The sequence below is a fragment of the Gekko japonicus genome, unplaced genomic scaffold (genome assembly GCF_001447785.1).
Source record: "Gekko japonicus isolate JY-2015 unplaced genomic scaffold, Gekko_japonicus_V1.1 scaffold1, whole genome shotgun sequence".
Classification (NCBI taxonomy): domain Eukaryota; kingdom Metazoa; phylum Chordata; class Lepidosauria; order Squamata; family Gekkonidae; genus Gekko; species Gekko japonicus.
The window spans coordinates 694,806-720,594 of NW_015164181.1; the positions used below are offsets into that span (position 1 = coordinate 694,806).

The 25,789-nt window shown below is 46.5% G+C and overlaps 1 protein-coding gene across 1 annotated transcript in view; it reads left to right on the forward strand.

Annotated features, from left to right (window-relative positions):
- LOC107107698 (sarcoplasmic/endoplasmic reticulum calcium ATPase 3) overlaps nucleotides 1-25,789 on the forward strand; it is a 79,348-nt gene that overhangs the window by 44,488 nt on the left and 9,071 nt on the right. Inside the window, exons 7-16 of the mRNA XM_015408004.1 lie at nucleotides 2,180-2,282; nucleotides 3,398-3,529; nucleotides 5,080-5,205; nucleotides 12,862-13,080; nucleotides 15,153-15,488; nucleotides 17,126-17,346; nucleotides 20,145-20,347; nucleotides 22,557-22,642; nucleotides 23,781-23,914; nucleotides 24,910-25,027. Coding sequence (XP_015263490.1) covers nucleotides 2,180-2,282; nucleotides 3,398-3,529; nucleotides 5,080-5,205; nucleotides 12,862-13,080; nucleotides 15,153-15,488; nucleotides 17,126-17,346; nucleotides 20,145-20,347; nucleotides 22,557-22,642; nucleotides 23,781-23,914; nucleotides 24,910-25,027 — 1,678 coding nt within the window. The remainder of the gene's footprint in view (nucleotides 1-2,179; nucleotides 2,283-3,397; nucleotides 3,530-5,079; nucleotides 5,206-12,861; nucleotides 13,081-15,152; nucleotides 15,489-17,125; nucleotides 17,347-20,144; nucleotides 20,348-22,556; nucleotides 22,643-23,780; nucleotides 23,915-24,909; nucleotides 25,028-25,789) is intronic.

Genomic DNA, 25,789 nt, shown 5'->3' on the forward strand with positions numbered 1-25,789 from the left:
TTCCTGCAGAATTTTGCTGTGTGTACTGATCTGATTACCACCTCAGATATGGGACTGTTGGAGCACAGAAATGGGTTAACTGTTCTCTCCTTTGGATTATATAAACTCCCCCCCCCCACGTGCACATACTGGTGATCCGTTAATTGGCAAAGAACTATTCTATCACAGCTGTGCTCAGTCCGAGAGACATTTGTTCATGTCTCACGAAAGGGTACAATTTGTCACTTGCTTAGAAACAGCTAATTGATAGAGATGTTGAGGCCTTCCTTTGACCTGTCCCAAAATGGCTCTTCTAGACATTATTCTGCCCCAGCAATCTGTTAGGACAGGCTCAGAGCCTAACTTTAAGATAAGGTTCTAAATCCTGGAACTTTATTTTTTTTAAGCAACCAGGCCTCTGCTTGGGAAGCCAAAAACAATTGTGAAAAGTGGCCCGTGTGTGGGTGTGGGGGGGGGGGGGGTTGTTTGTTTTGCTGAGAGCCAGATTAGAAAAGTGGGTAGAACTCTGAGAGGCTGTGAGGTTTAGCAGTGAAAGAAACATTAGACTAGGTCAGTTGGGAGACTTGATTTCACTCCTTGCCCAGCCAGTGGCCCTGATCCAAACTCCCCTTCCCTCCCATGGCTGTTTGCGGTCTGATCATGGTCCCATCTAGTTTGGCCCTGAGAAGTCACAATCTTTTTTTTTAATTATTATTATTATTATTATTATTATTATTATTATTATTATTATCATCATCATCATCATCATCATCATCATCATCATCATCATCTCAAAAAAGTGGGATACAAAAGGGAAGAGGGGGTAGGGGAAACTATAGATTCATCAAATTTATCAAATATTATGGGTTGTTACATACCACAAGATAAATCAGAAATATTTCAAATATAGAAGAAGAAGAGAAGAGATTGGATTTATATCCCGCCCTTCACTACCCAAAGGAGTCTCAGCACGGCTTACAGTCTCCTTTCCCTCCCCCTCCCCACAACAGACACCCTGTGAGGTAGGTGGGGCTGAGAGAGCTCTGACAGAAACGGCTCTTTTTCAAGAACAGCTGTGCCAGAACTATGGCTTGCCCAAGGTCATCCAGCAGCTGCGAGTGGAGGAGTGGGGAATCAAACCCGGTTCTCCCAGATTAGAGTCCATGCATTTAACCACTACACCAAACAGACAATAAAACATCAATATTACAATGTTTTGGGATGAATTATCTCTTTAATAGAATAAACAAGGACTTTGCTAATGTTAGCGATAATCTATTAACAATAAGAGAGATTACATCTTTAACAGTCGAACAAACTTCTATGCTAAAATTAGATCACTGTTACAACCTGAATATTGTCTTAATCGTTTGCCTAAATCTAAGTTTTATTCTTACCAAATATTTAAATACTAGTGGAATACTAAATAAATATATTAAAACTGTAATCAATGTCTTCATGAGAAGTCACACAGTCTTGAAGCTGCAAATGAAGCTGCTGTTATAACTGCATCACACCATTTGGTCCGTCTTGAGCAGAAGTTTTCCCCAGCCCTGGAAAAGAGCCATTGGCAGACCACTTCACCAGTCTTTTAGTGGGGCTGGATGCACTGAGAAACTTCCCTGCTTCTTCCAGTATATCAGTTAGATTCAAGTCCAGTCGTATCTTAGATACCAGCAAGATTTCCAGGGGATGATCTTTCGCGAGTCAGCGCTCCCTCCGTCCGGTTCTAGCTGTTCTACTCCGACAGGACTGCCCTCTGAAACGGTCTTCCAGGATGTCACACTTATTTATGTATTTTACAAAATTTCTACCCTGCCTTTCTGCCCTCACAGGGGCTGCCAAGGTGGCTAACAAATCAAAACTGCCTTAATATATTCATTGTACTTTGAAATATTGGAAGTTAATGTTGTTGTTGTTATGTTATTTTGTTGTTGTAATGATTTACCAGAAATCTTAATAAAAAGTTAATGATTAAAAAAAAAACCCTGAAAAAACTGCCTTAATAAAAAAATAACATTTTAAAACCATTAAAAGCAAACCATCCCCTCAGCATATCATCAAAACAATTAAAACGAGCAAAAATGCACACATCTATCATGTTGTTCAGCACATCATGTCAGTAAAATAGGGGTTTTTCCCCCCTCCAGTGGATTAAATTGTGCTGTTTTTGTTTTGTTTCTTTCCTCTTAATGACTAGGCTGAAGAACGACAGACCTGTTCAGTGTGGGCTATATGACGGCTTGGTGGAGCTGGCCACGATCTGTGCCCTTTGTAATGATTCTTCCCTGGATTACAACGAGGTGGGTTGTAAGTCAGGAAGAAAAGAGATACATATTTGTCTGGTGCTATTTATTGCCAGGCAGTGTAAACTGCTTAACTCTGTACCCTGCCCATGATCTGAGATGTCATGCATTAGGACAGACAGGTTGTACCACCTTCTGGGAAATTGTGAAAACTTTTACCTTGAAGGGTTTTTTTTTAAATTATGTAGATGCTATTGCTGACTGTGGGTTTATGGCTCTGATGCTTCTCAGCTGAATTTTTTATTGTTATGGTGCTGCTTTTTTAAAAGTTCTGTTTCTATTTTTTTTATGATTGCTTTTATTCTGACGCTGCTTCAGATGTGTGTGGGGGAAGCCAGAGTGAGTGGATGGGTCTTAAGGAGCTGTTTGAATGTAGTAAGAGTGAAAGAAAGTTCAAGCTTGTATATTGGAGCCAGAGAAGAACTCCCCACCCTCTCCTCCAATCACACTTATGATGGCACTGCAGCAGATGTGGCTGACAATGCTGGTGGCAGTGACCAGCTGGGCCACAATAGAAGCACTTTCTCTCCCTCTTCCCTTTCCTCCACCTCCTTCCTTGGGGACTCAGTGCACCCAGGGAAATGTCGTCTTCAGGATTCTTGACATGGAGACTACATTTCCCAGGGTGTACTCAGGCATGGTGCTTTGGGTGCTCCTGAAACAGCCTCTCAGGTAACTAGAGAGAGAGGGGGGAGAATGATGCTTTTCCCCTGTCTGTCTGTTGCCAATACCAACCTCCCCTCCCTCCCCCGTCAAAGTAAATGCTGTTGAAGAGAGAAGTGAAGATTTTTATAGTCATCGCAAGCTTGGAATTGTACTTATAAAAATAAGCCATTTGTCTTTCATTCCTTCTCTATTTCTATTTTTACCTGAAATGAAATTAGATTCCATCACACATCCATTTTTACCTCTACGAAAGGAGAAATGGTTGCCCACCTCAGCGCCATGATTTCTTGACTTGTGCAAGCTGCATATACTGAACCAGGACGTCTGGATTCCCTAGCACCGAAGAAAATCTATCCTCTAGTTAACGTGCTGGTTTCCGAATTACGTCGCAAAACTTCTGTCTTTTCCTTTCATCAATGAACATTTTTGTCCTTTCATGTTATCAGTCCAAGAAAGTCTACGAAAAGGTGGGAGAAGCAACTGAAACGGCCTTGACGTGTTTGGTGGAAAAGATGAACGTTTTCAACACAGACCTTGACCAACTCTCCAAGGTGGAACGCGCCAATGCCTGCAACTCAGTGAGTAGGAGAAAAAGTCAGCACCTTTCTCTTATTACAGTTCAGCAGAAGGGGAAGAAAAGTGAGGGTGAATATCTCTCTTGGGGCTTGTCTCCCCTACCAAGGAGATAGGTGAAATGGGGGGAAGGGGATTAATGTGGTTGGATGGTGTAGATAAAGGCATTAAGAGTTTGGAGTAGTTCAGCATTCAAGCATTTTGAGAACTAATGGGAATATTCAGTCATGATGACAGAACTCCACATAGCTCAGGGGGCATTTTTGAACATTAAAAATATAGTTTGTCACTGAGCTGTTGCTTTCACTTGCCTGTTATGCTGTTACATTTAGGGTACTGCGTTTGTGGTTCAAAGTGAGGGCAGGAATCGTTGCCCTCACTCTGGTGGCTGCATGGCATCAGCAGGAGGTCTATACAGAGTGCGCCCAGTGGTACCTGTCCTCTCTCTGATTTGGCTTCCTGCCAACAGCACATCATTACGTTAGCTGTGGGATCCCTGATTGGGTATCAGCTCCAGAAGACGCCTTTGGCATTAGAACTGTAGATTAGAGGGAGAGAGAGGAGCTGAAGGTAGGCACCAAACATTCAACAAAGTATAAGTGAAGAAGTATTTTGCAAAAAAATTTACAGTCTCTCTCATAAGATGATGGATTACTTATCATGCATCATGATGACAGTATAATGAACGCATACTGAGCCCAGTGTTGTCTCCTGTGGTTGGTTTTCCATAGTCTCAGACCATTTAGACTATACATTCTAGGAATTGTACCTGGAGTGTTCCATGTGCAAAACAAATATTCTACCCCAAAGCTGTATGTGGTCCTAGATAGGGACCTAGGGATCTGACTTAGTGATAAAGCACTAATTGATATGCAGAAACTCTTAGTAAAAGTTGGAAAAGACCTTTCTTTCTTGATACCCCTGGAGAACCACCACCAGATACAGTTTCAAGTGCGTAACCATGTTAGTCAGTAGTCATAATACAAAATTCAAGTGCAGTAGAACCTTAAAGACCCACATTCTCCAGGGTATAAGCTTTAGTGAGTCAAAGCTTCGTCAGTTCTGACCAAGTGAGATCTGACTCACAAAGCTTCTACCATGGGAACCTGTGTTGGTTTTCAAGGTGTTGCTGCACTCAGATTTTATTCTACCACCAGATATAATAGACTCTGCTAGACTGCAAGGACTCTGACTCAGTTGGAGACACCTTCAGATATCCACTTCACCAGCCCACCAGGAGCAGCCCAATGATGTTGTGTGTGGGCAAGGAGATTCATGATTAAGTGACCCTATACTTTGCAGAAGGGGAGGAATGAGACACACGACTTTTGATGACAGCCCCATATCTTCCGGATGATCGAGGGCAGTTCTCAATAATGATCCAGAGAAAATACCGCTTACGGGAGATGCAGGGATGCCAATTGTAATGGTATAATATGTGGTTTCCCTGATAAATAGGAATCAGGAGCTAGCCCAGCAAACGTCCCTTTCTCTCTTCGGCAAAATTCACCTGGCAACAGCTCTGATGACTTCCATTTTGCCTCTCTCCCCGCAGGTGATAAAGAAGCTGATGAAGAAGGAATGCACACTTGAGTTCTCCCGGGATCGCAAGTCCATGTCAGTTTACTGTACACCCGTAGCCTCTAACCACAACTCCTCTGGCAGCAAACTCTTTGTCAAGGTAAGGCATAAGAACATAAGAACATAAGAGATGCCAATGTTGGATCAGGCCAAAGACCCATCCAGTCCAACACTCTGTGTCACACAGTGGCCAGAAATACCAGTGCCATCAGGAAGTCCACCAGTGAGGCCAGGACATTAGAAGCCCTCCTACTGTTGACCCCCCCCCCAAGCACCAAGATGACAGAGCATCACTTGCCCCAGAGTCCCTATCTATACCTTGTGGCTAATAGCCACTGATGGACCTCTGCTCCATATGCTTATCTAATTCCCTTTTGAAGCTGTCCATGCTTGTAGCTGCCACCACTTCCTGCATCCAGCATTGTCTGCCTCAGCGCTTCTCAACCTTTTGTGTCTTACGTCCCACCAGTCACTCTCATCAAAGAACCTGGGCCCCACCATGGTAGAACCCAAAAAACAACAACAACAACACTTTTTCAGAAGAGGACATATAGATGTTTACAGACATTCTGTTATAACTACGAGCATACTGACAGAACAGAAACCTTTATTGGCATAACTTAAGTAAACCAGGCAAGGAAAAGTTTAAGGGGTAGTACAAGAACAACATCAACCAATATTCCCGATATTCCAAAATACAAGACAATCCTAACATGATTTACAAGAATTACAGAGTATTACTCTTGACTTCCATACATAGGTCAAAAAATTCAGCGACAGATAGTGTTATTGGTGGGCTCTTGTCTGTTAAAAAATTTTTAAATCCCTGTCCAGAAAATCTCTCTGCGAAGGGAGAAAAGGGCGAATCAAGATATTGCGCATAACGGAGTATTTGGGACAGTGGAGAAGGATATGGGTAATAGAGTCAGGTTCCCCAAGATTACAGTTACAAAGTCTATCCCTGTACGGAACACCCCTGTATCTACCTGAGACCACTACTGAAGGGAAAAGGTTGAACCTTGCAAGCATAAAAACCCTCCTAAAAACTGAGGTTATCAGATTATCGATATACGGTAGCATGGAGGTAGAGCATACTGAAAAGTCACAGGTGGATACTCAGTGGCATGAATGGTCAGGAAGAGACAGCATATCGCACTTGTAGATGGACACGGGGATAGGGGGAGAGCAAATCCTCATTCATTGTTATTAAAATCATGTGCCCTGCCTAGACTGATTTGCTGCCCCAGTGGTTGAATGCATACCACCGGTTCAGAACTGTTGCTTTAGGTCAGAGGTTCTCAAACCTATTTGGCCTACTGCCCCCTTTTCAGGAAAAAAAAATTACTCAGCGCCCCCCTGGACAAAGAAGTGGACAAAAAGATTCAGTGACAAATTTGCACATAGTAGAGAAAGATGTTGTTGTAAATGAGACACTTTGAAGCTCAAAATCATAACATTATTTTATAAAATCAACTATAATAACATTTTCATACACACAGAAAATTAAGATAACAAAGGCTGTGATTGGCTGTGGGAACCCCTCTCCACCTCCACCTCCCTCCCTGATCTCAGGGAAGACCAGGAGAAGACAATTTATTAGGATATATTATTAAATCAAATACACATTATAATTTTAGTTGTTATACATCCTATCTTCTATTAACCCCCCCCCCCTTGGCTTCCCACAGTGCTCCAACCTCCAGCCCAATTCTTAAATTTTTCTCTATTTTCCCTTTATCCTTTAATCATAAACTACCGGTAACATTTCCTTCACCTATTATTTTCTTATAATTAACTTTCTTCTAGTAACATTAACTTTTCAATAACTGTCAAAGCAAATTAAATTGTCCTTTACATCCCAATATTTCTCTAAGTAATCTTTAAAATCTTTCCAGTCTGCATAAAATTCTTCTGCTTCGAGATTCTTAAATTTCCTTGTCATTTTGTCCATTTCAACCATAAATAGTAGTTTCTTTATCCATTCCCCAATTTCCGGAATTCCGGAAAAAGCTCCTGGACTCTTCTTTCTTTATGCTTCCATCGTCCCCTTATTTTTATTAAATGCCCTCCAATTGCACCCAAGGCTCCTACCGCCCACCTGGATCGTTCCAGCCCCCCCCCCCCCAGGAAGCGGTATTGCCCACTTGGGGAACCGGTGCTTTAGGTGGATCTTCTACTGCTTTTTCCATTCTGTGAGACAGTGGTGGGGTTGGGATTGTTTCAGCCTCACAGTGAAAAGCAGGCCTGCTTAAGTGGCAGAAGAAATGCCGTGCTTGACCCTTGTGACTTGTCATTAGGGATCTCGCTGTTCTCAGATGCTCCTGATCAAAACCCGTGATCGTCTTGAATCAGACACCATTCACCAGCTGTTTCCTCCCCTAATCCCCCCCAAGACGGATTTTTTTTTTGGTCAACCTCACCGTTTTGTTTATTTCTTCGATTTATTTTGCTCTTCCGTCCAGAGCCCAGGGTCACATGCGCTATTCCCTATCTTCTTGATTGATCTTGTATTTTTGTTTACTTATATGTGTCCTCCTATCCTTTGTTTCTTTGGGTCCATATCTGCATTTGTTGTGCGGGTTTTCCCCCTCCCCCCGTGCACCAACTTTCTTTGCTAGTTTTCCCATTTCATGTGTTTCTTTTATATAGTAGCATGCATACGCACACACAAAAGCCCTCCAAAACAGAATGAAAAACAGGCCTCACTTTGACTGTCCATCAGATTTTGCTATTTGGGTTGGGTAAAAGATGACTGTGGTTTCTTCCCAAGCACTGAGATACAGCCCCCCCCCACCCCAAACCTTCTCTAACTTTTGACTTACACCCAGGTAAGACAGAAAATTTGCTGGCATCCCTCTTTGTACTCTTTAAGCCAAGAATTTGCTCCCAAAGGGGCTTGCAAGCAATCAAAACCGCAGATGTGAACAAAATATAATGAAAGATGCTTGGGGGATCCAGTTCTGTAGAGTGGTGCCCAGTTATACCCTTGCTGGTAGTATTTGGTAACACGAAAGAGGTTCTCAGCTGGAGAGGGATTTGGGTGTGATGAAACAGCATGACAATTTATCCTCTTAACAACCCCTGTGAGGTAGATCAGTTTGAGAGAAGGAGCCAGCCCAAGATCATCCAGTGCCTGGATGCAAGACCTCCTAGGAACCCCTTTTATGCCACCAGGAGCTCCCTGATAAAAGAATTAGTTTATCTTAAAAGAAATTATCACTATTTATTTGTGCCTTCTAAGCAGCTTGTGAGTTGTCATGCTCGAAAACCCGCCAGCCGTCACAAGCCGAAAATTCGGCAAGCTGCTCGGGTATATCCGAATGTATGCGGACGTTTCTGCTCACACGCTTAGACTTTCATGACACCCCTGCTGCTTTCTGTTTCCCCTCTGCTGCAGCAGCTTCCAGTTTTTATAAGGGCAGATGGTAAAAAGAAGTTTAAGCATTCGTTTGAGATGTTTGAGCTGAGACTTAATACTTTCAGTGTGACTTTGGAATCTGATCGGGAACCTAGCTTAGGGATGGCCATTTGTGGCTCGGGAGCCACATGCGGCTCTTTCACACATATTGGTGCAGCTCCTGACAGGGCGGCTGGAGAAGCGAAGGGGAGGCATGCCTCCCCGATCGGTCTTCCCTTCCCCAGCCAGTGTTTCCCTCCCTGGGTAGGCTTGAAGTGGGGAGGAGCAGAGAAAGAAAACAACTTTAAATGCATTCTCAAAGCCACCCCCCCACCGTCCAGCTTGGGAGAAGGCATTTGTCTCTCTAAATCCCTTTGCCCAGCCAGCCAGTGGGGGCCGGGGGGCTTGGAGGACACATTTAAAGTTATATCTGCTTTTACTCCTTTTGGTTTTATTTTTTGGCAGTCTCATTTAATGTTAACCCAAAGCAAATTTTCTGCGAGTCTGGGAATCTTCTTCAGCCCATTTTATTAGTGTAGCCTTTGAGATCTCCAGCACATCTTAACCTCCACAAGGACTAGAATCCTGCTATAGATCAGGGGTGGCCAAACTGCAGCTCGGGAGCCGCATGCAGCTCTTTCACACAGCCTAATTTAATGTTAATAAGAAGCAAATTTGTATATTTTCCAATACAAACACGTGTGTGATATTTTGTTCATGTCTTGCGGCTCTCAAACATCTGACGTTTATTCTATGTGGCTCTTGCATTAAGAAAGTTTGGCCACCCCTGACCTAGCTCATCTGGCAAGCAGGTTTGCCAGTAGATACGGCTGACCGTGCAGGTGCAAAAAACCGCGGATGCATTCTTTCTGACATTGGTCATTTTAAAAATGCAACTGACTGTGCAGGTACAAAGTAAGGATGAACCATGAGTGGTTCTTGTATTTTATAAAAATCAATCAGTTTAATGACTTGAGCATTCACGGTTCCGGGGATGCAGCCTCTTCCCCAGTAAACGATGCAATTTAGTTCTTGCAGTGGTCAGGGCCATACCCAGGTTGCACTACCAAGGTGGCTTTTATGCAGGTGAGAAGCTGTTCGGCGCACTCTTGTGTTTATTATGAACTTTGTCTGGGGACATCAGTGGGCAGTGCTGCATGTTCAATTTCAGTTCCTACAGCCGGGAAACGAGTGGGTCAGCGCCGAGCTCTGATCTCAGTCGGAAGCATGTTCCACCAGGCTGAGGCCAGGGCTGAGAAGGGGCATCTTTCGGGCCAGGGACAACCAGCAGATGGCTATAAGAGGGTATCTTAGCAACAGTAGCTAGTCCAAGCAAAGTGGCTAAGTAGGTCTATATAGGAAGAGTCAGTTCTTCTCATATGAGGGTCCAGGTCATCAAAACCCCTAGAGTTGAGCCCGGAGGACAATAACTAGAGGAACAGGACATTCTAGGGGGAGGCTTTGGTAGGATCCAGGCTGATCTTGGACCTCTGAACAGAGTTCTTTTGTTAATCCCGGGCTTCTTCATCCTGGACCCCAATGTTACCGTATTTTTTGGACCATAAGACTCACTTTTTCTTCCAAAAAAAGTGGGAGGAAAAGTGAGTGCGTCTTATGGACCGAAGGTTCAGAATATTTTTTCCCCTGTTTTCCTCCTTTAAAAACTAGGTGCGTCTTAAGGTCAGGTGCGTCTTATGGTCCGAAAAATACGGTAATTTGATTTAGCTTCACCTTAGTCACTACCTATAAGGACTCACCTGTTTGCAACCGCACAGGTCGTATGTGTGCTTTAGCTCTTAAACTCTCCTTCAACCTGGATTTTTAGAAAACCCTCTGCTATGATCTAAACAGGGTTCACTGTCCTCGAGTAACTTCCCCCCCCCATCCAAGATAGCAGAGCTGCAGCCGCTGCTGTTGGTTAAAAACTGGCAAAACAGCACCACCTAGCGGAAATTCACAAGTCCGTTCAGGCAGCTGTCTGCCAGACTCGTTACGGGCTTTCTCAAGTCGGGTTACCAGCAACCTGGGAGGAAATACCCTCGTCCCTTTAATAAAGGTTTAATAGGAAGTTATATATACCAGGTGGTGTTATTAACTTCCATGTCATGACAAGCCGCACTGGCCCATTTTGACAACTTAAGTCTCTATTAGAGGGACTTTTCTCCAGGTTGCTGGAAACTGTCCTTTCAAGTATTGATTGATATTCATTCATTCATTTATTTATTAGCTGGACTTCTATCCTTCCCTTCCCTATACGCAGGGCTCAGGGCAACTCACAACAATTAAAACACATCTAAAACAATAAAATTAATAAAACCTTCAATCAGTTATACAATAGCTGTTGTAGATTTTCCAGGTTGTGTGGCCGTGGTCTTGGCATTGCAGGACGTGACGTTTTGTCACTAGCTGTGACTGGCATCCTCAGAGGTATAACACAGAAAGATGGAGTACTCTCTGTGTCAAGGTGAGAAGAAAAATGGTAGGCAGATAACTTATATCTACTCAGGAAGGTAGGGAAAACAGGGAAACAGGTGCAGCTCCGTGGAAATCTGACCTATTCCAAAGCACTGAAAAAAAATATTCCATTGGCATAGCACCTGCATGTCTGTTTCTTTTTTCTAACAAGATAGCTGTAACTCCCATAACCTCTGCCATAGAAAACAGGAGCCCTGACGTGGAAAGCCGAGTCTTGCCCAGTCTCATCAGATCTCAGAAGCAGGAGTAACCCTGGCTAGTATGTGGATGGGAGACCACCAAGGAAGTCCAGGGTCACAACGAAGAGGCGGGCAGTAGCAAACCACCTCTGAACATCTGTTGCCTTAAAAACTCCAGCAGCAAACAATGAGATGGTCACAGTCCAGAGAATTTACAATATATGAATCATGCAACGGTGATAAAGAAGCATTCACATTCTAAAGATGTTATACAAAACATTAATTTCTGAAGTGATTATTACAGGAGCTAATACAATAGAAACAGAGGCGAAAAGGCGAGACGGTGGTCTCCGGATTGGTGCTGCCGTTTCGACAATATGTCTTCCTCTGACCAAAAATTGTGCCTGTCAATGTGAAGTATGGAGTTCCTCAAGCAACAAAAGCTGCATACTCATGAGTTTTCTAAATCTTGTAGCTTGAGAAGCAACATCTCTAATTCTAGAAAAAAGTTCTCCCAAAAGCTTTGACTTCAACCAATCCGGAGACCACCGTCCCGCCTTTTCGCTTCTGTTTCTATTGTATTAGCTCCTGTAATAATCACAAGACCCTGATGCTGGGAAAGATTGAAGGTCAAAAAAGACGGGGACGGCAAAGGATGAGATGGTTAGACACTGTCATAGATGCAACGAACATGAAGTTGAGCCAACTTCAGAGGACGGCGGAAGACCGGAAGGCCTGGCGTGATCTGGTCCATGGGGTCATGAAGAGTCGGACTCGACTGTGCGACTGAACAACAACAAATAATCACTTCAGAAATTAATGTTTTGTATAACATCTTTAGATAAAAAATTGTGAATGCTTCTTTATCACAGTTCCATGAGCCTTAAAAACTCCACCAGGGGTCTCCAAAGTCAGCTGTGACTTGACAGCAAAACAAACAAACAAAAACAAACTAACAACCAGGACACAACATCACCTTTTAGAAGCTCTCAAGCACCAGGATTCGGGAAAGACCCTCTCTGTCAGAGATTTTGGAGAGCTACTGCCAGAGAGAGATCACTGGTTATCTGCTTTATTTCCTTTATCTATTTACAATATCTTAGCCCTCCTTTAACAAAAAATGGAAGTCAGGTTGCACTGTTATAAAAAATGCAATAAAAACACAAGCAATGGACATAATAATTCAACCCCCAGCGTCAACCCTATCTTGGAATTCTTGTAAGGCTTATTGCACATAGCCCATCGGCACAAATGTATGCCGAAAATTATTCAGCCTTCCCTTGCCTCTGTAAAATCATCATGGTGTGAGCCCTCCCCGTGACTTGAGTAGCCAGTTCTGCCAGGCAGGGGTCAACACAAGAAAAGCACTCATTCTAGCTGCCAGAGACCTTAACTGGTCACCGATGCTCCCTCTAAGCTGTGGAGTCTTGTGAGCAAAAATTCTACTTTGTGGGCTACTGGCATTAAAGTTGCGAGCGAGCGATTTGGCTACTGCGTAAATGAGTCTGTTCTGGGGCCCTCCTTCCTGAGCTAAGACAAAAATGTGTGGGCTGGAGGCTAAAAAACTGTGAGCTAGCTCACACCAACTCAGCTTAGAGGGAACACTGCTGGTCACCCAGGTGAGTTTTTAACAGAGATTGATTGGCGAGTGGAGGCACCTCCCTAGGACAGTTCTCTTACTCAAATGCCTTTTCCTCCCCCCAAGGGTGCCCCAGAAAGTGTCATTGAGCGCTGTAACTACGTCCGCGTGGGCAGCAGTAAGCTCCCCCTGACTCTCTCCACCAAGGAGAAGATACTCTCCAGAATCCGGGAGTGGGGCACTGGTATCGACACGCTGCGCTGCCTGGCGTTGGCCACTCGGGACCACCCTCCGCGGAAAGAGGAGATGCGTGTGGATGACTCCAGCCAGTTCATTAACTACGAGGTAAGCCTGGCTCAAGAAAAGGGATTAAAAAGGAATCTTACTTGGAAATGCATTTGTTTGTTTGATTGATTTTTAGACCGCCCTCCCCTGTACAGGGCTCGGGACGCTGTGCATCATATCAGTAGATATGTTTATGACTCATCCATTAATCAAGATTAAGACTGTTAAAAACATTCAAAACGGTAATAAAACTATTCCAGAGTGGGGTTTTAAGGACGCTTTTATGTTCTTTCCCTATGAGGAAGAGGAGGGATGGAGGAGGCCCGGCTTGATGGTAACCGTTGCTTTCCTCAACCGTAGGCCCGGCGGAACACCTCTGCCTTACAGGCCCAGCGGAATTGCACGAAGTCCCACAGGGCCCAGATGTCATTAGGTCGAGAGTTCCACTGGGCCGGCATCAGGGTTGAGGACAGCCGTATATCTTTCAGGCCAGGGATCATCAGGAGGTTCTTCTCTCCAGAGCATAATGCTCTTTGGGGGGTGTACCATGAGAGGCAGTCCCGTAGATCCGTTGGCCCCAGACTGTTTAGGGCCTTGAAGGTTGGTACCAAAACCTTGATGGATGTGAAAAGGACAAGGCGTAAGAAATAAGCATACGAGGCCATGACCTGGATAACCCAGGCTAGCCTGATCTCGTCAGATCTCAGAAGCTAATCCAGGTTGACCCTCGTTGGTATTTGGATGGGAGTCCAAGGTTGCCACATAGAGGCAGGCAATGGAAAACCACCTCTGTTCTGCTTGCCCTGAGCTGGCTGATCTCGTCAGATTTGGGAAGCCAAACAGGGCCAGCCTGAGCTCATATTTGGATGGGAGGCCACCTAGGAAATCCAGAGACAAAGGCAGACAATGGCAGCCACCTCTGAACGTCTCTTGCCTTGAAAAATCTGCAGGGTCACCATACGTTGGCTGTGACTTGGTGGCAACAAGTGTGTGTGTGTGGGGGGGGACTCCAAGCCACGTGGTGGTATATGCCTTAAGGCTAGGGATGGGTGGGTCTGGCGTACCGAACTGTTACCTTCTTAGGATCTCATTGCGTTTCCTGTTTGACCTTTTTTTTTTCTTGTGTCAGTTTAACAGAAGACAATAGCTCTATTTCCCCCTCTTAGACTTTGAGGAATTTCACATTACCCTTTTTTACCCGTTTTGAAGCCGTTTTTGATCCGTCATGGAGTAAACCGGTATAGGGCTGCCATTTCACACATGGCTTTCCCCTTCCAGTAAAGAGCTGGATCTGAAGCGGTTTGCCATTTCAGACTGCACCGCTTTTTCCCAGCCATTTTTCGCCTGCGCGGGCGATCTCCGGCTTTTTTAAAAAAAAACATTCGCTTTAGAGCGCTATAGCACTATAACAAAACACTCCAGGCATTCCAATGGCGTTGATATACTGCTGTTCCGTTATAGCGCTATAATGCTATAAAGCAAACATTTTTTTAAAAAAAAAAAGCTACTGGCCTTAAAGTTGTGAGTGAGCAATTTGGCTTGTGCATAAATTAGTTTGCTCTGGAGCCATCCCTTCCTGAGCTAAGACAAAAATCTGTGAGCTGAAGGCAAGAAAACTGTGAACCAGCTCACACTAACTCATCTTAGAGGGAGCACTGCTCTGGAGCCACCCTTCCTGAGTTAATAGAAAAATGTGTGAGCCGGAGGCTAAGAAATTGTGAGCCAGCTCACACTAACTCAGCTTAGAGGGAACACTGCTGGGAACCTGTCAGATCCCAGAAGAGGCTTTGGTGAAGCCACTGAGCTGATCTCTCCTTTCTCGTTGGGTGAAGAGCGTGGCAGCAGTGGAGAAGCTGCCTGATCCAGGCGCTCCTCTCCGCTGAATGTGCAGCAGTGCAGAGACTCCCTTGCCGCTTACGTACTGGAACCTTGGAGAAGAATGCATCTTCTTCATTCTCTGCCCCACAGCCCAGAGTGGTAGCAGGACATGGAAGGTGAGATTCCTGGTACTGGTCCCGGTTGTCCCTCATAGCCACTGGGCATGCTCAGGTGTAGCAAACGGTAGTCTGAAATACGGAGGTGATGCCAACCTTGGGGGAATGAACACTCTCCTTCTGGTTCTCTGCACGCAGACGAATCTGACTTTTGTCGGCTGCGTTGGGATGTTGGACCCTCCCCGGAAGGAAGTGATGTCATCCATCGAGATGTGCAGGAAAGCCGGTATCCGAGTGATCATGATCACCGGCGACAACAAGGGGACGGCCGTGGCCATCTGCCGGAGGATCGGGATCTTCTCGGAGACCGAGGACGTGACGGGCAAAGCCTACACGGGCAGGGAGTTCGATGACCTTGCCCCGGAGGTGCAGCGGGAAGCCTGCCTCTCCGCTCGGTGTTTTGCTCGGGTGGAGCCTGCCCACAAGTCCAAGATAGTTGAATATCTACAGTCCTTCAATGAAATCACTGCGATGGTAAGCCTGGGGCTTGGTGCTAGGATCCTACAAGAGGTGCGAGAGGTCATCTAGTCTGACCCCCTGTTTCGTACAGAAAATCCAAAGCTCGCGCATTCTGGACTGTCCAGCCTCTGCTTGAAGGCCTGCAGTCAGGGAGGTGCTCCCCCACACCCGGTAATTGATCCCTGTGTTAAATTGTTCTCATCATTGGAAACTTCTAATGTTCGGCTAAAGTCTGCCCTCCTGTAGCATTTAAGCCCATTAGTCTGTTCTTGCCCTCTGGAGCTGCAGGGAATGTTCCAAGAACACTAAAGGTCCATCGGGTCCAACATTGTGTTTCCCACAGTGACCAGCCGGATATTTCTAGGAAGACCACTAGCAGGGCAGGAAGGCAGCAGCGTTCTCCCACTGTAGCTCCCCAAATTTAGTTTTCAGAGGTACACTGCCTCTGTACATGGAGGGTTCATTTAGCTCTCTGGGCCACTGATGGACCTCTCCTCATCCGTGTCTTTATTGGAACCCCTTTTAAATCTGTCTAGATCCAAACTTGGTTTGAGGATCTGATTTCCACTCTGCCGCCTCTTCCCTTCTCCTGCTTCCTAGTCTCCTTCCTAGCTACCAAACCAGCCTCTGTTTATCTGCCCCTCCCCGGGAAAAGTCCAGCCGAGGTGTGAAAGACATGTGGTAGCAGGCCACTCCGGTGAGCCGTGTGGTGTCTCCTCCAGGCATCGCCGAGTCCTTCAGTTTTGTAGGAACAAAGTTTGTGTCCAGTGGCACCTTTAAGACCAACAAAGTTTTATTCTGGGTATAAGCTTTCATGTGTGTGTACACTTTTGAGGCACGCACATGAAAGCTTATGCCCAGACAGGGGTCATTTCCTGCAGGAGCGCACAGGAGCGGAGCTCCGGCAGTAAAGAGCCCAGGGGGCGGGCACATGCAACAAGCCCCACCCCGTGCTCCCAGCAGCCCTCAGTCAGAGCAAGAAGCAACCAGGTAAGTTGCAGAGCCCCCCCAGCCCCCAGGCCCAAAACAGTCCAGTGGCACCTTTAAGACCGAGTTTTATTCAGGTACAAGCTCTCCCTCCTCTGCGAGGACAGATCTGCCTGTCCCCCCCCCCCCAATAGCTAGCAATCCAAAACAGTCCAGTGGAGCCTGAGCGGTGGGTGTTGCCTTCTGACACACTTCCGGTGGTGTCAGGGGGTGTGGCACATGCAAATGAGTTATGCTAATGAGCTCCTGCACCTCTTTTTCTACGAAATGACCCCTGTGCCCAGAATGAAACTTCGTTGGTCTTCGAGGTGCCACTGGACGCAAACTTTGTTCTGCTGCTTCAGGCCAACACGGCCGCACACCTGACTCGATCTGAAGAAATGTGTGTGCACATGGAAACTTACAAATTCACAAATACCTCCCCCCCCCCACACACACACACACAGAGACTGCTGATCCATGCCCAGAAGATGACAGAAAACCTCCCAGGTCTCCAGCCAAACTGGACTGGAGGAAATTTGCTTCCCGGCCCCAACATGGCGATCAGCATTTCCCTGGGCATGTAAGAAGAGGAAGAGAAAAAAACTCTCTCCCTCTCCACTTTCTGCGCACTGGCTTAATTTATAAACATCCCTCCTCTAACAGCTGATCTTTGCTTTCTCCAGACGGGCGACGGAGTAAATGATGCCCCAGCTTTGAAGAAAGCCGAAATCGGCATTGCTATGGGCTCCGGCACGGCTGTGGCCAAGTCAGCGGCAGAAATGGTCTTATCCGATGACAACTTTTCAACCATCGTTGCAGCTGTGGAGGAGGGCAGGGCCATCTACAACAACATGAAGCAGTTCATCCGTTACCTCATCTCTTCCAATGTCGGGGAGGTTGTCTGGTATGAGCACTCTCCGGCGATCCTTGGTGCCATGCAGAATATAACATCACAGCCGGAGGAGCACAGTTTCCCCATTCTTTCACTCCCCCCTTGAGCTTCCTCTCCTCTTACCTGTCTACTGTTCTGCCCTGATTTACCCCTACCTGGAACCTTTGCTCTGCCGTTCCTCCAAAGGGCTCCTACTCCCTTATACGGGGAGTTAGAGAAGTACACAACGTTTTTAGTCCTTTTGGATTAAGCATTTTATTTACGTCATTTACTTCAGTTATTTTTTTTTATAGTCCTCCGTTTTCTTTGGACGGCAAGACTAGAAGTGTTGCAATGGGACAGTATATTGCGTATAATAACCAATATGTTGTCAAAGGCTTTCATGGCCAGAGTTCATTAGCTGTTGTAGGTTTTCCAGGTTGTGTGACTGTGTTCTTGGCATTGTAGGACCTGACATTTCGCCAGTAGCTGTGACTGGCATCCTCAGAGGTATAACACAGAAAGACGTGTGTCAAGGTGAGGAGAAAATGGTAGGCAGGTAATTTGTGTCTACTCAGGAAGGTGGGGTAGGGATGAGTCATTATTAGCATGTTCACAGGCTGGGGAACTCCTACAAGATAATGACTCAGCCCTACCCCACCTTCCTGAGTAGATATAAATTATCTGCCTACCAGTGTTCCCTCTAAGCTGAGTTAGTGTGAGCTAGTTAGCCTCCAGCTCACAGTTAGCCTCCAGCTCACACATTTTTGTCTTAGCTCAGGCAGGATGGCTCCAGAGCAAACTAATTTATGCAGCACAACTTTAATGTCAGTAGCTCACAAAGTAGAATTTTTGCTCACAAGACTCCACAGCTTAGAGGGAACTTTGTGCCTACCATTTTTCTTCTCACCTTGACACAGAGAGTACTCCATCTTTCTGTGTTATACCTCTGAGGGTGCCAGTGACAGCTACTGGCGAAACGTCAGGTCCTACAATGCCAAGACCACGGCCATACAACCTGGAAAAATCTACAACAGCATATAATAATCATGCCAATAAACATGTTGACAGATGGGAAGATATGGCTGAACAAGATTTCCAGCAGCTGAGGTTCAGGCTTCTTGCCTTGCATAAGTTCTCCCTGTTTACACACACACGTATCTATAGCAAGATTCTTGTCCTTGTGGAGGTTAAGATGTGCCGGAGATCTCAAAGGCTACACTAATGAGATGGGCTGAAGAAGAGTCCCAGACTCCCAGCAGCTGAGGCACAGCTTTGTGTCCTGTAGGTTTTCTGCTTTCCTTCTAGACCAGGAAAAGCCAAGCGATGTAAAATAGGAACATGCTGAATAAATTCTGCAAGACATATGCAGGTTTTCATAATTCATACACACAAAAGCTTTACTTGGAGCAAAGTGCAACATTATTTTAATCCAGAATTGAAAACTTTTTTTAAAAAATCATTCAGCTAACACAGCCCTGGATGGCACTGAACTCCAAAATGAGGGGTAGAGGTTTGTCACCTTATTTGGATATTCTCCCCCCTCCTCATCCATTTCTGATCCTTTCTGAAACGGATCTCTGTCTCCATGCCTTAAATGGGACCTTCCCCAGTACCCTCCCACCCTTCACATTACTCATAGAGATAACAAAGTTAAGGGTGTGAGAACCCAGGAATGGGAGAGAAAGGTGGCATGGTATAGCCCTCTCTCCTCAGATCTTGGAAGCCAAGCAGGGTTGGTAATTGGAAGGGAGACTAACAAGGAAGACTTTGCAGAGGGAGGCACTGGCAAACCACCTCTGCTTCTCACTTGCCTTGAAAGCCACTTGCTGGAATTGCCATAAAGAAGAAGAAGAGAAGAGATTGGATTTACACCCCGCCCTTCACTACCCAAAGGAGTCTCAGAGCGGCTTACAAACTCCTTTCCCTTCCCCTCCCCACAACAGACACCCTGGGAGGTAGGTGGGGCTGAGAGAGCTCTGACAGAAACTGCTCTTTTTCAAGAACAGCTGTGCCAGCACTATGGCTTGCCCAAGGCCATCCAGCAGGTGCAAGTGGAGGAGTGGGGAATCAAACCCGGTTCTCCCAGATTAGAGTCTGCGCACTTAACCAGTACACCAAACTGGCTTGACAGCACTGACATACAACTGACATGTGACTTGACAGCACTGTTAAATAATGGGTTCCATGGATGAGCAGGCTCGAGTCTAGTGATCAGCTCAACTTTATTTGTGATTTCAGCAAGAGCAAGAAAAAGACCCCAGAGCCGCAGCTCTGTTAAATAGCATGCAATTCCAGATCCAAACACACCCCACTCCCAATGATAGGCTATTTACATAACATTACTACTTGACTGGTTACTTCCAGAGTCCTGGTAGGCTATTGTTCTTGTGCTCCAAGCTCAGCCAGTCTCTGGTGTGACATACCTGGAATGGTTCAGTCCCAATACATAACACGTACATAAACTGGGATTGTGCCTGTTTGCAGACAGGGCTGGTTTGTCTGCCATTGTGTGATGCTCTGAATCTTGGGTGCTCTCTGGCTCCACTGAACCCAGATTCCCCCCGTCGTCCATGAACTCTGCCACTGCTAAAGAGACTGAGTATTGCACAGCGCAGTGGTAAAGAGTGTCGGATTCCCTGTTCTGACACAGAAGCTTGCTGGGTGATCAGTCTCTCTCAGCCTAATCTACCACATAGGCTTGTTACGAGTATAAAATGGAGGAGGAGAAAATGATGTTATAAACTGCATTGGGTCTCCGCTGGGGCAGGCGGAGTGGAGTAGAAGTATCTCAGTGAGTAAAAGAAAACCTTTGCACATTCCCCTTGCAGTATCTTCCTGACGGCTATCTTGGGGCTGCCCGAAGCGCTGATCCCAGTCCAGCTTCTGTGGGTGAACTTGGTGACAGACGGTTTGCCAGCCACGGCCCTTGGCTTCAATCCCCCCGACCTCGACATCATGGACAAGCTGCCCCGAAATCCCCGGGAGCCTCTCATCAGCGGATGGCTTTTCTTCCGCTACCTAGCCATCGGAGGTGAGAGGCGTGGATGTCTCTGTGGTATGGAAGCCAGTACAATGCAATGTCTAGCGTTAGAGTGTCAGGTGATGATGAGGAAGACACGGTCTGGTGTTCTGCCATGTAAATACTGTGTGCGTGTTTTGTTTCTGTGTTTTAATGTGGAATTTTAAATGTATGTTGCTGTGATCTCAAGGGTAAGCCCGTAGAATAAGAAAGACGGGATCTGGACGGGTGAGTGACATGTGTTGTGATTGGATGGTAGCTGTACCTGAGGGAGCGGAGTTGCCTGTTTTGTTCAGAGAGGTGGCTTTGTGTGAGAGGAAGCGGGGTGTGTTTGTGTGGAGAAAGGAGACTGAGTGAGGTGCTAGAAGGTGCTGTGAGAGAAATCTGCATCCTATGTGGAAGTTACTAGCCTGGGTGGCAAGTTGGGAAGTTAAGCTTCTGTGGACATTATTGGCCTAAGTGACGTGAGAAAATAAGTCTGTGTGGTTAGATCTAACTAAAGAACCATCATGCTAATGTACCTATCTGAAACCATTAAGATTGCCATACAGAAACCATTATACTGTTATAGTTAAGTTAAGTTAAGTTAAGTTAAGTAGCCTTTATTGGCATAGAAAAAAATTGATACAAGTAAATACAGTTTAAAGGGGAAGTTAAAACCGCAACATACATATACATCAGTGTAAATACAGGATTATTTCTGTGAGATCCCTTGGTGTGCCTTTATAGCTCAAGTGGTTAAGACGCTGAACTGCAGGCTGTGGAAGGTCGGTAGTTCAGCAGTTTGAGACCCGAGTGTGCCGCATGACGGAGTGAGCTCCCGTCTCTAGTTCCAGCTCCTGCCAACCTAGCAGTTCGAAAGCAAGAAATTGCAAGTAGATAAATAGGGACCACTTCAGTGGGAAGGGAACAGCGTTCCATGCGCCTTGGTGTTTAGTCATGCCGGCCACATGACCATGGAAACGTCTTCGGACAGCACTGGCTCTTCGGCTTTGAAACAGAGATGAGCACCGCAACCCTAGAGTCGGATTTGACTGGCTTTCAAGCAAGGGAACCTTTACTTTACCTTAAAGAAACTTAGCCACCTTCTCGGTGACATTAGAGGAGAAATCATTCAAAAGTCTATAAACCTTAAATGCATCAGAACAGTCTCTCATCCGAACTACAACAGAATCATGATACTGTTATAAATAAACTCTATTGATGTTTAAGAGAAACAACTGTGTTTTTTTAAAGGATCCTTTTTTACCTCAGAGCCACCCCCACACGCTGCCCGTTCTGTCATCCTACCATATATGCCTAAGCCACCCCGTTCTTTGGTTCCAACTAAGAATTCCAAGGCAAGAGCCTTTGGCAGCAGCAAAAATCAGGAAGGCCAAGAGGCAGCATAGCACACTTCACCTCAGAACACTATGAAAAAGTGCCCTGACAGAGGTTACACAACAAGGGGTCACACAGAGAAAGAGCGAAAGCATTACATGGGGGTTCTAATCCCCATTCAACTATGAAACCAATCGGAAGCACTGAGGCCAGTCACACTATAACCTACCTCACAGGGCCATGGTTGTTAAAATGGGGAGTGGAGGACGATGTAACCACCCTGAGTTTTGTGGACAAAGGGCAAGATAAAAACGCGACAGATCACAGTTTTGTAAGTAAAGGTAAAGGTTCCCTTGCTTGAAAGCCAGTTGAGTCCGACTCTAGGGCTGCGGTGCTCATCTCCGTTTCAAAGCTGAAGAGCCAGCGCTTTCCGAAGACGTTTCCGTGGTCATGTGGCCGGCATGACTAAACACCAAGGTGCACGGAACGCTGTTACCTTCCCACCGAAGTGGCACCTATTTATCTTCTTGCAATTTCTTGCTTTCGAACTGCTAGGTTGGCAGGAGCTGGAACTAGAGACAGGAGCTCACTAGGTGTTAAACATCTGTCTAGGTGCTAGTTTAAGACAACCTTATTCTCCCAAGCTTTTCATGTATAGTGATTTGTTTCTATAATTTCACTTTATTGATGTGATGGACTACTCTCTTCTGCCAACAGAGAAAGGCTTCCTTCAACAAAGCAAGACTTTTCTCCAATGGAGGAAGTTTTCGCAGATGGGAGGCACAGGACTCCCAACCTTACCTTAGCTAGCCAGCAAAGCGGAATAGCGCAACATCATGAGGTCTACTAGATTGAGTTTGCTTCTCTCTTCACCTTTTGCTTCTCTCTTCACTCCTTGCAGTGTACGTTGGCCTGGCGACAGTAGGTGCAGCCACCTGGTGGTTTTTGTATGATGCTGAAGGGCCCCAAGTTACCTTTTACCAGCTGGTAAGTTGCTAGGATGAGATGGTTAGACAGTGTCATAGATGCAACGAACATGAAATTGAGCAAACTTCAGAGGACGGCGGAAGACAGGAGGGCCTGGCGTGATCTGGTCCATGGGGTCGCGAAGAGTCGGACTCGACTGTGTGACTGAACGACAACAACAAAAGTTGCTAGATGGGCTCTGGGCCAATTGCAATTCGTTTTGTTTATTTTTAAACTTCTGTGTGACCCTATCCCCTGCTGTTTTAGTTTTTAATACATAAATACGTATGCTCCACTTTTCCTGCCAAAAGTGAACACCAGCCTCGCAAAGCAAATTAAAAAATGCAATAAGCAGTTTTACTCTGATTGCTTCTCTGATAGCAGAATGGATAAGTGCCTCTTGGCAGACAGTGAAACGGGGCCACTCACAGGCAGGGCAGCTGGTTTGGTGTATTTGGGGGATGAGGACTCCCCAGGTGTGCTGGAAAAAACTGGCTTGTAAAATTAAAAGTAAACAGTAGAGGCAGGGAGCAACCCCCAAAAATGCGCCAGTGAGGACTGAACACATGCTAGGAGTCATAGAATATTGAGGGTAGTTGGGCATCAGTTAAAGGGGTGGGGAGCAGGAACCCCCATATCTCTAGTACCCTAGAAGGGGAACAGAGGGAGGGGCTGCAGCTCAGAGCACATGCCGCGCATGAAGAAGGCACTAGGGCCATCCCCGGCATCTCCAGTTCAAAGGATCTCAGGTAACAGGTGTTGGGGGGAAACGTTTTCCATCCAAGACCCCAGAGAGCCTTTTCCAGTCAAAGAAGACACTGCTGAGCTAGAAAAGGGTTGAGCCCTGGTATTCCAAGGAGGTCTCCCATCCAAGTACTTGCCAGAGTTGACCCTGCTTAGCTTCCAAGATCTGACAAGATCGGGCTTGCCTGGGCTATCCAGGTCAGGGCGAGGATGCTACTATTAATGGCTGCAAAGATGGTCATTCTGTGATCCTTCCTGTCGCAGTGGGACCTGCCATAATTTCTGGGCAGCTTATGGTATGTCAAAGGTCATGGTGGTGGTGGTGGTGGAGGAGGAGGAGGGGGGAAAGTTGCATCTGCTCATTTTGCAATGCTCTCCCATGCTGGACTTGTGGCTGTATTCTCCTTCCTCACAGAGGAACTTTATGAGATGCACTGAGGACAACCCCATCTTTGAAGGGGTCGACTGCGAAATCTTCGAATCTCGCTATCCAACGACGATGGCGCTCTCGGTGCTGGTGACCATTGAGATGTGCAACGCCCTGAACAGGTACGGCGCCTCCCGCCAGGCTTTCTTCTCTTCTCTCGTGCCTCCCGTTGTTTTTTGTAACAGATCTAGATATGGAAAGAGGAGGAAATGATTCAGCCCCCAGAGGCTGGATGTAAGAGAGATACTTGAGGCGGGCGGGCTGTGTTATCTATAGATAGGGAACGGCATCACACAGAGGGCAGAACCGGACGTGAGGGAAGTCAAACATCATTTGTGTGGTTGTGGAGACCATTTTGATAGTGGTGGCTGGAACTGCAGAAGTCACCGCTTAGGAGAAGCAGCATCAAAGGTTGAGAGTGTAAGCCATAGTGGTTAAGAGTGCAGACTCTAATCTGGGAGAACTGGGTTTGATTCTCCACTCCTCCACATGCAGCCAGCTGGTTGACCTGGGGTCAGTCACAGCTCTCTCAGAGCTGTTCTCTCAAGAACACTTCTCTCAGAACTCTCTCAACCCCACCTATCTTGCAGGGGGTCTGTTGTGCAGAGAGGAAGGGAAGGAAATTGTAAGCCACTCTGAGACTCCCAAGTGAAGGGCAGGGTATAAAGCCAACTCTTCCTCCTCCTCCTCCTCCTCTTCTTTGGTGTAGGGGTTAAGTGCACAGACTCTAATCTGGGAGAACTGGATTTGATTCCCCACTCCTCCACATGCAGCTGCTGGTGTGACCTTGGGTCAGTCATAAGTTCTTTCAGAGCTGTTCTTTCGGGAGTGGTTCTCAAAAGAGCTCTCTCCGCCCCACCTACCTCACAGGGTGTCTGTTGTGGGGAGGGGAAGGGAAAGGAGTTCGTAAGCCCCTCTGAGACTCCTTTGGGTAGTGAAGGGCGGGGTATAAATCCAATCTCCTCCTCCTCCTCCTCCTCCTCTTCTTCCCACTCATTCATGCCAGTCATGGATTTAGAAGCAGAATTTTAACAATCCTGAGGAGCACACAGCTAGGTTCTTGGGTGTGAGGGGGGAAAGCGGAGACGATGGATTCACACCTGTCCCTTCTCTGCAGTGTGTCTGAAAACCAGTCGCTGCTGAGGATGCCTCCTTGGCTCAACCTGTGGCTCCTCGGGGCGATTGTCGTGTCGATGGCTCTGCATTTCCTGATTCTCTATGTCAAGCCATTGCCCGTAAGTACCAAGACCTGCATCTCGAGTGAGAAAATGTTGGCTTCCAAGGGGAAAGCGTCACTGCCACCCAGCCAGCCACTTTCTGAATTGCCCTTTGGCCAGCTGTCAGGATTCGGGGGGTGGGGCATGCATGATCTCTTTGGGGATGGCAGGGAAACAATCTTGGAAACTGGAAGACTGAAGCAGGGGCCGAGGGGATGGTGTGGGCGCAGGAGCCTTTTCCAGAGGCTCTCACAAAAGAGGACCCCCTCCCCAGGGAGGTATAGATCAGCGTTCTTACAACACATCCCCAAGAGGCCTGCCTTCTGCCTCAGAAATCAGACCAGTGTTAGCCTTCCGGCCCCACTGGATCCCATGTTTCTAGATCAGAAAGTGGCCCTTTTAATTTGGGGTGGGTTTTTCCCCCCACCCGGTGAGGTGGGACTTGAGAGAAGCACCTCCCTACAGATCTCATTTGGATCCACACCCATGCTGTAGCAACGCTCACAGCTCACCCATCCGCCCCACAGTGAGCTCTCCAAGGTCCTGAAAGCCTGCTGTCTACCACAGACTCCTCTGTCCCAGGACAACAGACCACCCAAATCCCTGAGTCCCTTGCATTTCTATCCCACCACTCCTCCAAAGAGGTCTAGGTGACACACGCTGCAGCCCCTGCCTCTGTTTTATTCTCTGGGCAGAAAGGTTAGGCTAAGAGAGGGTGATCGGGCCAAGGTCATCCAGTCAATCTCAAGTCCGGGGGGCTTTTAAACTTGGGTCTCCTAG